Below are 13,757 nucleotides of genomic sequence, written 5' to 3' on the forward strand. Positions count from 1 at the left end.
CTCCCACTGGCATTAAGTAGCTTGTCTGAATTCCAAAATCAAGAAGTATCTGAAACACAGAAGGATGTGAAATCATGCAGTTCATAGCTCAGTCGAGTTTATCTTTTAACACAACAAAACATACTACGCTCACCAGTACTCTTGTACTTTAGGGTGCAGCAATCTCGATGGAGATCTTTACAAAGGGGGTGCAGTGTATGCCACTCAGCATACACAATGAACAGCACAGCAGGAGGCTGGAGAGCTCCGGGCTATAACCGTTTACGCGGGAAAAGCCTGGATGGTTCAAGCAGTTGACAGCCCCAGGCATGGTCAGCCCTGGTGGGAAGCCAGGGTTTAAATCCATTGGCCACCTGCACTGGCGGGAAGCCCAGGTTTGAATCGATTGGTTGTGATTCACCTGGGCAGGTATAAATAGACGCCAGGTATCCCCTTTGCCCCAGATTCATTCTGTTCCTGAATAAACGCATCGTTACCCAGCTCTTGTGTCCGTCTCTCTGTGAATCATATGATCTTGCAGGGGAGATTCATGAAAAAGCTTCTGGTGTTAATACAGGCATACTATTTGGTTGGCTGTCTCCCACATACATAACGACATACGAATGGAAACGACGGTACGGTAGACACGCCAATAAGGATTAATTAATGACCTTGCTACTTTCGAAAAACTAGGCAAATTTGAGCCTAGCTAGGATTCGAACATATAACTGGAGAAGTTAATAATAAAAGAAAACAAAACTAATTCACATCTGCCTATCCCAGGTAAGAACTCGATAGGTGGGACAAAAATGCCAAACCCAGTCTGAACATCTGGATGACTGTGTGATGATTAATAACAAGGAATAATAGTAATAATAATAATAATAACGACGACGACGACGACGATAATGATCCAAAAGGCAAGAGGAAATCCCTTTTTGCCGGCCCAGCTATACACGTCGTAAGCATCGAGACCAGAGGTCTTCAAACTTGGCCCTTTTATGACTTGTGGACTTCAACTCCCAGAATTCCTCAGCCAGCGTGCCTGGCTGAGGAATTCTGGGAGTTGAAGTCCAGAAGTCATTAAAAAGGCCAAGTTTGAAGACCCCCTGATCGAGACTGCCTTGAAAGGAAGGCGTGAAGACGGCACGCCTCGCCCTTTCAATCTCGCCCTAACCCCGCCCCCCCCTCTTCCCCCCTCCTCGCCCGATCTCGCAATCGGAAGAACCCGGTGACGTAATACACAAAGAGCGAATTCTTCCAGCCCCTCCCTCCCTCCCTTTCCCCCCACCCACCTCGCGAAATGCATTGTGGGCGTTGCGATCTGCCGCCGCCGCCGCTTCCACGAGTCTGCGCAGGCTCGCTTCCGTCTTGCCTTTCCTGCCGCTTTCTTCACTGACGGCCTGTCGCAAATCCGGGCCGCTTCTTCCGGCCGCGCTCCTTCCCTCCCGCTCGTTCCGTCGCTTCGCTCGACGTCGCCCCTACCGCTTCTCGCTTGCCGTTAAGCCGAAGCGAGCGGCTGTTCTCTCTCTCGCTCTCTCCCCCCCCCTCAGGGCCTCTTCCCCTCTCTTTCCCCCCTTTCCCCCCCCGCCCCGAAATGCCCCCGAAGAAACAGCCCGCGGCAGCGGCGGCGGGGAATAAAAAAGCGGATCAGAAGAAGAAGGAGAAGATCATTGAGGCGAGTCTCGGGCCCGAGTCCTCTTCAGCGCGGGGGGGGGGGGAGGCTTCAGACGCGTCGGTGCCGGTTTCTCCCTGCCTGCCGGCCTGCCGGCCGGCCTGCCTAGATATGTGGAAGAGTTTTAGAAAACTGGACAGGGTATATGTTGAAACCGAAATTAGGGTCTATAATGTCTTTATTGTCGGGCCGTCAGCTAGTGAGATTTGGCTAGCCGTCAAGACTTTTGTGGGTTCCGTTACTAAGATTCAAAAATTGTAGGGAGGTAACTTTTAAGTTAGCAGTTTATTTAGAAAAGGTATATAGGGTTTCCTGCCTTAGCAGGGGGTTGGACTAGATGACCTCCAAGGTCCCTCCCAACTACTACTACTACTACTTCTTCTTCTTCTTCTTCCTTCTTCTTCCTTCTTCTTCTTTCTTCGTCTTCTCCTTCCTTCTTCTTCTTCTTCTTCTTCTTCTTCTTCTTCTTCTTCTTCTTCTTCATCTTCTTTCTTCTTCTTCTTCATCTTCTTTCTTCTTCTTCGTCTTCGTCTTCTCCTTCCTTCTTCTTCTTCTTCTTCCTTCTTTCTTCTTCCTTCTTCGTCTTCTTCGTCTTCTTCTTCTTCTTCTTTCTTCTTCCTTCTTTCTTCTTCTTCTTCTTCCTCTTCTTCTTCTTCTTCGTCTTCCTTCTTCTTCTTCTTCTTCTTCTTCTTCTTCTTCTTCTTCTTCTTCTTCTTCGTCTTCTCCTTCCTTCTTCTTCCTTCTTCTTCTTCCTTCCTTTCTTCTTCTTCTTCTTCTTCTTCTTCTTCTTCTTCTTCTTCTTCTTCTTCTTCCTTATTATTATTATTATTATTATTATTATTATTATTATTATTATTATGGCAACAGATTGTATGTTAGTCACTACAGAGACTTTTAGGGGCCTTGTTTTCTTATCTCAGTCTTAAGTTTGAAGACCAGGGATGATGGGGAGGGGGGGAAAAAAAGGCATGTAAAGAAGGCAAGGCATCTGTTGACATTTGTAACTGATGCTGGAATTAATTTTGGACTCAAATGTTCCTAATTGTAGGTAGCTTTCTCAGAATCATTCTCTGTCTGGCTAGTATTTATGGATTTATTACCCATATATCTCATGCTCGGTGTGTTTAGGTACTAAAAAGGGTGGCGTGTATGGGAATCTCTCCTAATTTGATTCTTATAATGACAGTCCTGTGTGGTCAGGGTAGCTGAGAGAGAGGAGGACTCCTCGTGCGCAGTCACCCAGTGAACTTGGTGAGGGAAGGCCAAGGTGTCCCTAGTTCTCCATATTGGCTGACTGAAATTACAAGGATTTAAGAAAGGCGGTGGTGGTGGTTCACAAGCCTCAGGGAATCTTTTTCTAGAAGTTAAAAATTAAAGAATTTTTTAAAAGATGTTTACGTGCTGATGCTAAAAACTTCAACTCTGCTAATAGCAACAAAGCCATGAGTCCTGAGCGCAGCTGGAGTGCTGCTACAAAGACATGGATGTAATTTCAAGGAATAAACATCACCAATTAAAACAGACATGTCAAACACAAGGCCCCGGGGGGGGGGCAGATCCGGCCCACGAAATGGTTTCACGCGGCCCGCGAAGCCATCCTGGAAACAGGGAGGGAACGGCCCCCACTGCCTTGGCCCCGGCCCAGAGACCCTCCTTCTGCCAGAGACCCACAGATCTGTCCCACTCCTGCCCAGGACCCCATAGGCACCCTTGATGCGAACGATGTAGTGCTGGCCACGCCCACCCAGTAGGCCATACGCACTCTAGCCACGCCCACTCAGTAGGCCACGCCCACCCTGGCCATACCTACCCGGCCCCTTGAGGGCAACCGCAATGCTGATGCGGCCCTCAATGAAATTGAGTTTGACACCCCTGAATTAAAGTATCAAGCTTAAAGTTCTGTTTTGTACCTGTATACAAGAGAATATGCACATTGGAGTTGGCTGTAAAAGTATATTAATGATGTGGAGTAACAGTTTTCCTTCCATGAATAGATTTGTACTGTGGGGGTTCGCGGGATTCTTTGACAGAGTTAATGCAATTCATTTCTGTGAAGTAATTTGCACTGGCTTTATAAAAAGCTAGGATATAGCATGGGCTGAAGCAACATTTCCTGGAAGATATTTGGTATGTGCCTAAGGGGCTCCAGGCCTTATGGCTCTGTTGCTCACTGCAAAGTTCCACTAAGACCAGCTCAGCCTAGTAATACTTGGGTGAGTTGGTGAAGGAAGAAGACTCTTCTCAGTCTTCTCCTATAGAACTCATGCTGGAGCAGTTTGCCTTGAAGGGGTCTGCAATGCAGCTTTCGGGGAAACTTTGCCTAAATCTTTGAATGCCCAGCCTTTTATAATAATCGTATGAAGCCAAATTATTTTGAATGATTTTATGACTTACGCTGCTAATTTACGATGTTACGAGAGGGAATAACCTATGAGGCCTCTAAAAAGTTTCAGTGGTATAATAGTTCAGTTGCTATGTTATCTTGAATCTTGGGATAAAACTGATAGGACTGGATTTTGAGCAAAAACAAATTCTGTTAAGGTTTGCTGGAATAATAACCAAGGATATCCACCAGACCAGTATAGTCTACCAAAATGAACATTGAATACAGTAATATTTTTAGACTTGGAGGTATTAATCAATACAGGCTATTCTGTGGGCGTGGATGTATTAAGTTACTCTATAGAGCTGTGTAAGCGAATGATACTTAACTAATAAAATATCTCAGAAGTCCATTTTTCAAAGGATTTAAAATCTAAAATAGAGACATTGAAATTACTGAGGAAAAGAACTGGAGGCATGGGAAGAATATAGGATTATTTCAATTATCCTATATTTTAGCAAAATAAGATTTGAAAGACTAATTTTAAAAGACTCAAGAAAGAAAAGTCTATTATGTGACTATTATCTCTAAGAGGGAGTAGTAGAGGAAGAGTAATACAGTGAAAAGGAATGAAACATTGGAAGAAAGTGGTTTGATTCTGTAATATTTAAAATCTTAAGCAGCGTAAGGATTTACATCAGTCGGCATGGTCAGGCTTTTTGGAGATAACTCACACATTAATACAGATCTTTAGGTATTGCAAAAATGCTTTGAATCACTTTATATCTGATAAAATAGTTTCCTACTTTGATGATGGCAGTGTTAGACGTGAAAGGCAAATGATCACGCTACTAATTTGTTAAAACTGATGTAAAGTTTCAGATTAATTTGCTAGAAAGAAAATGTCCCTTTTATTCAAAGTTTAATAGTTCTCCAGTAAAGTCTAAGGTATCATTTTTGCTTCTCTCTCTCATAATTTGTTTACAACGTATTATACAAAATATTTGCAAAATGTTTAAATCTCAAAATAAGGCAAAGATAAAGAAATAATTAGACCACACAGTGCTATGGATATAATAATAAAAATAAGAGAGTGAGAGCTTTATCATACTTTCTTCTAATAGGCTTTGAAAAGTTTGAATGTCTTACTAAAAATAGAAATGGATAACTTGATTGTTGTTGTCAAAGAAGGATTAGAGACAGTTTTGGAAAGAACTGGAGACATCTTTTTAGCCACTAAAGAATATTCTTTTTGCTTTATTACAGGACTGGTATCTTAAAATTGCATATCATTTGCACTCAACACTAACAAGAATGTCTTATGTAATATCCTATCTAATTAGTGGTGGGATTCAGCCAGTTCGCACCAGTTCAGCAGAACCGGTAGCTATTTTTTTGTTGCCCAGGCCCAGAATGGACTTACGGAAGTGGCATCCACACAGAGAACCGGCTGTTCACGTATTTGAATCCCACCACTGTATCTAATCGATCATTTTGAAAAAGTAAAAGTTAATGTTGTTGTTAGTTGTGAAGTCGTGTCCGACCCATCGCGACCGCATGGACAACATTTCTCCAGGCCTTCCTGTCCTCTACCATTTTCTGGAGTCCCTTTAAGCTCACGCCTACTGCTTCAGTGACTCCATCCAGCCACCTCATTTTCTGTCGTCCCCTTCTTCTATTGCCCTCAACCTTTCCCAGCATTAGGCTCTTCTCCAGTGAGTCCTTCCTTCTCCTTAGGTGGCCAAAGTATCAACTTTAGGATCTGGCCTTCTAAAGAGCAGTCGGGGTTGATCGCCTTGCAGTCCAAGGGACTCGCAGGAGTCTTCTCCAGCACCATAGTTCAAAGGCTTCAAGTTAATACCCAGTTTATCTTGTTGATAAACTATTTGTGGCTTGTTTAATATTGTCAGTTTATGCTTGGCTCTGTAGGGAATAGGGGATACATATTAGAGAACCACTATAATATAGTTATTAATAGCAAAAAACAGCTCTTGACCAGAAATGTGGGTACAAACAACTTTCCTTTTTCAGAATAGTTACAAGATTTGTTGAATCATTTGGAGTGAAAAATACATTAACCTACAAGATTTAACTGGCTTAACTTACAGTTAACTGGCTTAACTGTAACACTGTAGCAGAGAAAAAATAAAGAGGTATTCTGAACTATATTTAAGGCTAACTATTATGTTATATGAGGGGAAAATAAAAATGCTTGAAGGCTTCCACCCTAATTATGTTTAAATAAATAATTGTATAATGCTCCATCTACTTTAATAGCCTGATATTTCTGTTGATAGAATTTTAGGGTATATACACAGAGTTCTATTTCATATATTTTCTTTTTAGCTTTGTATGCAGAATATTTTACTTCACTTTTACTGTCACCTAAGCATGTTTATCATAATCCTGAATCTGCAGGGCTTTGTGTTAAAATCTTTCATTTATTTAAATAACCAATTTAAAATCTACAAATTTTATTTATGGTCCAAGACCAAACACAAAAACCAATTTTATTTATATGGATACAACCACCAGATATTGTGTCTGGACAGAAAACTGAATACATATTGCAAGCAATTGGACCAATGGATAAGGAAGAACTAAGTCTACATGTTTTCTTTTGATTGGCATTTCTCATTAAAAAAAAATTATTATTGAAGTGGACATATTCTTAAATGTAAATGTATTCTAATAAAGCAAAAATGTTTATTGTTACAGTTATATTCTAAGAATAAATTTCAAAAACTGGATTGCTTTACATGAATTTTGTAAAATGTAATGCTAACGCTCGTGCAAATATTTCAAATTTAGGATAAAACGTTCGGCTTAAAGAATAAGAAAGGAGCAAAACAACAGAAGTTTATCAAGGCAGTGACCCACCAAGTTAAATTTGGTCAACAAAACCCACGGCAGGTAAGTAAATATTTACTAGGCTTCCCTCTTTTCCCTTTACATATATTGTGATTTGATTGCTTTTTTTTAATACCTATGGTTATAGCCAAATGGCTATGGGTAGTATTATAATTATATAATACTAATAGCTATAGCTTATGTATATTAATGATATGCTCTACTAGGCTGCTCAAGCAGATGCTGACAAAAAAGGAAAGAAAGATGATAAGAAAAAAGAATTGCAAGAACTGAATGAGCTTTTCAAACCTGTAGTTGCAGCCCAAAAAATAAGTAAAGGTAATTTATTTTCTACATTTTTTTTAGTCTTGCATTTCAGGTTTATTTCTTTAATCTAAAAAAAAATACTAAACTGTGCAAAATTTACAGGAGCGGATCCAAAATCGGTAGTCTGTGCCTTTTTCAAGCAAGGGCAGTGCACAAAAGGAGACAAGTGCAAATTCTCTCATGACTTGTCTTTAGAGAGGAAGTGTGAAAAGAGGAGTGTCTACATTGATGCCCGAGATGAGGAGCTTGAAAAAGGTAGGTTATTTCTGAAAGATAGGTTTAAGTTAAGTTCTGTAAGTTAATATAAATAATGTTTATTAGTGTAAGTATCCCTCACTTAGGTGAAACTTTGTAATTAGCTGTGAGATCTGTTTTCTGCCATTTTAACAAGATATTTCTTTGCTACCTGATTTCAGGACAATAACAAAAATAAGAATTAATTCATCGTACTGTTGTTAAAGGCCTTCACAATAACACAAACAGTGTAGTAGTGTTATAAGTGCATCTTATTTAAGCATGGGATGATGCTTTTTGTTTACTATTTAGATTTGCTTTTAAGGAGATCAAAAACACTGATTTTTTTTTTAATTCAGCCACAGTTCAGTGCTATGACTAAATCTAGACAAATATTGTGTCTGGTTCAGTTTCATGCATAGTGCAGATTAGCAGTTTGTCAGAAAGAAAAATTTCAAGTCTTATCAGCCAACTAAGAAAGGGATTGGGTGATATTAACTGAGTGTATAGTTCATTAACATAATGCTAAATCATGTTATGTCTAAAAACCAGTATGAACGCTTGCTAAAGGATTCATATCAAACATTTGCTATGCTGTTTTGTATGAACTAATTCATACATAGGACTTAGCATTCCCTTTTGTTGCTTTATATAACTCCTTACATCCTGAATATTCATAAACTTATAGATGACATATTTCTGTTTGTCCTGGCATGTAGTGGAGAGATTGTTAATGGTGATGAAGGTGCTTTCATAAAGCATTTCTTTTCATGAAACATTTTGCTGTTCTGTCTAGATACAATGGATAACTGGGATGAAAAAAAGCTGGAGGAGGTAGTGAACAAGAAGCATGGGGAGGCTGAAAAGAAAAAACCTAAAACACAAATCGTATGTATTTTTGGTTCTTAATTAAAGAATCTGTACTAGAATTCCTTTATGTAGATTTTACATATTATTTCATTGTGTATTCTCTTTGTGTAGGAGAGAAAGCCACTGGTAAAATGAACTGAAATACTCACTGTGTGCTATGGAAGGCTAGTGTAATAATAGCTGAAACTTGTCAAAACTTCCATGATTCAAAAGTGTAGTTTGTTTTAGCCTGGACAAATTAACCTCAGTAATGGCATATTAACATAATACAATGGAGGGAAATAAGGAATCCATAGGATTAGAACTATCTCAGGCATATAATTATTTTGCCATAGATTAATGTTTTCTGGATGTAATTCCAACTTTGTTTTTACTACTTCTATTTTAGACATGAAAGGCATGAAGGTGGGCTGAGATTTATATAGAGAAAACAAATCCTGTTTCAAGGAATGATACTTACATATGTCAGTATAAAGGAATAATTTTGGAAATATAGGTACTGTATAAACTACCTTTTCCCAATCATAAATTAAAAAGCTACTTCAGATATATTCAGGATTATATAGTTACTAAGTAACTATGGTTATACTCAGTGCTTTTTTTGTAAAAGAAAAAGGTGCCGGAACTCACACATGTCACTCAACCCGCCTTGCCTACCCTACAAGGTTCCATCCAAAAAAGGTGCCGGAACTCCGTTCTGAGCGTTCTATGAGAAAAAAAGCCCTGGTTATACTAATATGAATAGAGAATGAGATAACAAATGTAGTCATATCATCTGAAGGGATTGGTGTCAAATAAAAAAATAACTAAGAGCATTTTAACTAAGAGAATTACATCTCAGGGGAAAATGAACGTGGACACTATTCTGTGCAAATAAAGCAAACATTGCCATGTTACCTTCTCAACCTGCTTTTATATCACTCCGGGTGAATTCATGTGTTTGCATTTTGTCCCCAGGAATAAGAAGCATTCTCTTGTGGGTATAAAATAGAAAACAGAGTTTGATGCTAAATGTTTAATGCAGGTGTGCAAGTATTTCCTCGACGCTATTGAAAACAATAAATACGGCTGGTTTTGGGTCTGTCCCGGCGGAGGTGACAACTGCATGTACCGCCATGCACTTCCTCCTGGTTTTGTGCTCAAAAAGGACAAAAAGAAAGAAGAAAAAGAAGAAGAGATTTCTTTAGAAGATCTAATAGAAAAAGAGGTAATGTAGCCACTTACCCTGAAATAGAGTGGGGGAAGGAATGCAGTTATTTGGGCAATGAGAGGATCCCATTAATTGAGTAAAGCTGAGAATGTTAAATTTAGAGATAATATTAAATTGCAATTATAATTTTTAATTATTGAGAAAGATTTATACAGCTGCAGCATTCCATTAGTTTACTTTAAAAATTAAAGCTTTTTTAATTTCTGCAACATTAGACATCATGCAAATAAATACTAGTACTTGCCTCCAGGGGGCACCCATTTATCTTAACTGAATTTCTTTATGATAATGAATTTGTCTTGTATGTCATTGGATAGTAATAATATAAAATTAATATAGGTGGAAGATTTTTTGACGTTAATTTTAATTTATATTTCCAACTGCTTGTAGGCTCTGGAACCTTCAATTTAAAAATGTGAAGTCCTGCCTTTGGTTCCAAAGAAGCTCGAAATTCAAAGGGTCTAAACCAGGGGTCTTCAAACTCGGCCCTTTTATGATTCATGGACTTCAACTCCCAGAATTCCTCAGCCAGCATGCCTGGCTGAGGAATTCTGGGAGTTGAAGTCCATGAGTCATAAAAGGGCCGAGTTTGAAGACCCCTGGTGTAAACCATATATACTCACAATCTTGCTGAAAAGATTTATGATAAGATTTAGATTTTAATGTACTAGAGAATGCGAAAAGGGGGGGGGAGAAGTCTTTTAAGATCCCGCAAAGTGATTATTTTTTTTTAATCTTGCAGCGTTCTGCCTTAGGACCAAATGTTACTAAAATTACTTTAGAGTCTTTTCTTGCGTGGAAGAAAAGAAAAAGACAAGAAAAAATTAGTAAGGCTGAGCAAGATATGGAAAGAAGGAAAGCGGACTTTAAAGCTGGCAAAGCATTGGTGGTATGTTCTGCTCTTTTATACAGCAAAATTTAGCCATAGTTTTATTAACGCAAGTTGACCTGAAATCCGTCTGTCTGTAATATTTACATTTCTGCTCGGTGTTGGTCCTTTTCTCCCTGGCTAGATCAGCGGGCGTGAAGTGTTTGAGTTCCGTCCAGAACTTGTTGATGCAGATGATGAAGAAGCAGATGATACCCATTATATTCAAGGGACAGGAGAAGATGAGGTAAAGCAGCTGCAAGAGCAATGAGTATGTGATACTGAGAAAAAAATGCCCTTCACAATTAAAAAATCCTATAGTTAAATGCACATGCTAAATCCTCCATCAGTACTTGCTTTAAGGTTGTAGTCCAGTGCACAAGAAATTGAACATAGACATTAAATACAGAGGTAATTAATTTTAAAATATTTTTTTTGTTATAAACAAAATTAGAAAGCCTAATTATGGGAAACCCACGTTTCTTCCACTTCAGGTTGATGAACTTGTCGGTGTAAACGATATCGACTTGAATCTTTATGTTCCAAAAGCAGTGGATGAGACTGGAATTACTGTAGCGAGTCTGGAACGATTTAGCACATACGCTTCCACTGAGAAGGATGGTAAGGCATTTAAGAACTACTTTTAATGGGGAGGATTGGGGTAATTTTTTTAGATTCTGAGTATTATCCTATATTTAATAGTCAATCCCAAACTATGATTCCTGCTGCATGTGTGATTTGTTTTGATAATTGAGTTTCTTAACTTATCCCGAATAACATAAAAATAAGTGCAAAAACATGATAAAATTGTTTCCAAGTGAGAGTCAAAACCTCCTCTTGAAAATAAAGCTAAAGTCCTAAATCTGCCTGCCCATAAGGAACTTTTTGCATCTTTTGCAATACATAAATTTGTCTAGGAGGTAAAGTAGTAGATTCCTGATTTCTGAAAAGTTTATTTCTAAGTATAATGCGTTGACAGTTTTACTTTCTAGTCCCTCAGCTTTACTTTCTAGTCCCTCAGCTTTGATGTATTTTTCAGGTACATCCGTCACGTTTAATGATATTAAATATGATTGATGCATAAATGTAGAACTTTGTGTAGTGATCAAGCCGCTGGCTTAGAAAGTGTGAGACCTTGAGTTTGAATCCCAGCTGACACAGAAAGCCAGTTTGGCGACTTTGGGACAGTCACACACACTCAGCCTAGGAAGCAAACAAGGGAAACACCATTGCCAAAATTTAGCCAGTAGCCAGAGGTTAAGAGGGACTGAAAGACACACACACACACACATACACAAATGATAATAAGAAATGTTTTATTTTTCAGACAAGAAGTTAAGTGAAGCTTCAGGGGGTGGACTTGAAAATGGAGAGCAAAGTGATTTAGATTCTGACAGTGACATGGAAGGCAACTCAGAAAATGGTGTAATTGATGCTGTACCTGTTGATGAAAATCTATTTACTGGCGAGGACTTGGAAGAACTAGAAGAAGAACTAAACACACTTGATTTAGAAGAATGAACAAGCAAATCAAACATTGTTTTCAACTGGTTTATCTAAAATCCTCAAATGGAGTATTCTTGGTTCCTCGTGTGATTCTGGAAAGAACGTTAAAGCAGAAATATTTCACCAATTTTTCTGATTCAGTCTTAACCAGTTTCATAATAAACTTCATGTGATACACTGAAAAGATTCCTTTAATATGCAGGGATATTGTAATGAAATCAAAAATAGAAGACTAATTTTCCACAGAATATAAAGTTGAATGTTTCTATCAGGTCCTTGAGGAGATCAAAGCACAACTGCATCTATGTTAAGTGTGTTTGAATGATTTAAGATATATTGTATAACGATAACGGATTGAAATGGCTGTTCTCTATGCTGAAATTGAAAGCAGACATTGCTCATGGTGGAGACTCATAAAGTGACACTAGTATGGGGCTCTGTTTTCCATATTAAACATAACTGACTGACAAAAGTGTAAAATAAAGGCTATCTGGTTGAAAATATTGATCCCAGTATACATGCATGTTTTGCAGGCAACAGTAGATTTGAACAAAAGCAGTTTTGCAGATGGATGCAGTTTATGCCGTAATCTCGAGGTAGTGATTCTGAATGCAAATGCATATTCCTTCCTTTTGTTGATCCAAAAACAAAACCAAAAATCCACAACTTTATTGTATCAATATCTACTGTAAATTTTGTGATAGCTTAGATTTCTGCTTTGAATCACCTGTCTTAGTGGGGGACACTAGCATTCTTTTATTATCTAAAAGTAAAGTAAAAACAAGTTGCACATAATTGAAAAATGAGTTACTGTATTACAATGGTATTTAGATAAAATGTATGAGCCCCGTGGATTAATATTAAATATTTGCTTTGCATTTTGTTTTGACATTAAGAAGCTATCCTAACATTTGATTGCAAAGCAATGATGTAAGAACTTTGATATGTCTTAGAAATCAGGCTTTTGTATTCATTTCAAGTGTCGTTTGTGTCTAGCTTGAAATCAACCTATGTACAAATCCAAAAACTTATTATTTGCAAAGAGGATTATGACCACTGGGAATTAAAAATAATTTCATTGCTTGATCTAGCTGGTAAAAGGCAACTCCTTCCCCTATATCCAGAGAAGTGTGTACTATCTTTTTCATGTAAGTTGATATTTGAATGTAACATAGAAGGTTGTAGATTAGTAAATCAAATCTTCCTGGTATTCTACTGGCTTCCAATTGGATTAAGGAAGGAAACAAAGCTGATATAATGTATAGTAAAATGGCTCTTCAAGATTGCCATTATTTTTATACTGAATGTATAAATTATACATAAATGCAAATCCATTTTCTTTGTCAGTCCTTTTTTAGATTATTCCTCTTGGGGTTTTTTTGCCTTAATTTCCCAACTCTGAAGAGACTTATGGACTTAAGCTTACGTTTATTTTTTTATGTGTGTGTTTTTAACATGACATAACTGTTTGCAAAGGGAATGGAATATTAATGTAATTGGACGTCTTAATATTTCTCCTTTTAAAAAAGTTTGGAAGAATCTTCACAAAAAAAGTAAACATCCAATAAGCCTATTAATGTTATTTACAGAGAATGAATTGTGACAGCTCTATTTACTTTCCCAGAGTTGTTCATTTTTGCTACATCAAACAAACTAATGAAATATAAACACAAAATTAAACACAGTTTAAACTTTAGTGAAATAGTTTGTATGTCTAGTAAAGGAATTTACTGACCAAGCAGTTTGGTCTGTTTGGTACTGTGAGATGGTCCTACGGCAAATATATTTTATATTTATATTTTATAATGATATTTCTTAAATTAAGAGTACCTTTCAGAGTCCCATAGGAGCCTGAAACAGGCTGAGTTGTTTTAATGTAGAAAGAGGCTGTAGTTTTGGAAGGCTCCAAATAATA

General features: G+C 37.9%; 1 protein-coding gene across 1 annotated transcript; it reads left to right on the forward strand.

The window, feature by feature from the left end:
- Positions 1-1,435: 1,435 nt before the first annotated feature.
- On the forward strand, positions 1,436-13,415 carry ZC3H15 (zinc finger CCCH-type containing 15). Its single transcript, XM_083349694.1, has 10 exons — positions 1,436-1,657; positions 6,789-6,890; positions 7,055-7,166; positions 7,257-7,409; positions 8,185-8,276; positions 9,283-9,465; positions 10,211-10,357; positions 10,482-10,583; positions 10,831-10,957; positions 11,664-13,415. Exons 1-10 carry the CDS (start codon positions 1,577-1,579, stop codon positions 11,855-11,857), a joined length of 1,293 nt encoding a protein of 430 aa, XP_083205820.1. The 5' UTR covers positions 1,436-1,576; the 3' UTR covers positions 11,858-13,415.
- The last annotated feature ends 342 nt before the right edge of the window (positions 13,416-13,757 follow it).

This window comes from Vipera ursinii, assembly GCF_947247035.1.
Source record: "Vipera ursinii genome assembly, chromosome: 1".
Lineage (NCBI taxonomy): Eukaryota > Metazoa > Chordata > Lepidosauria > Squamata > Viperidae > Vipera > Vipera ursinii.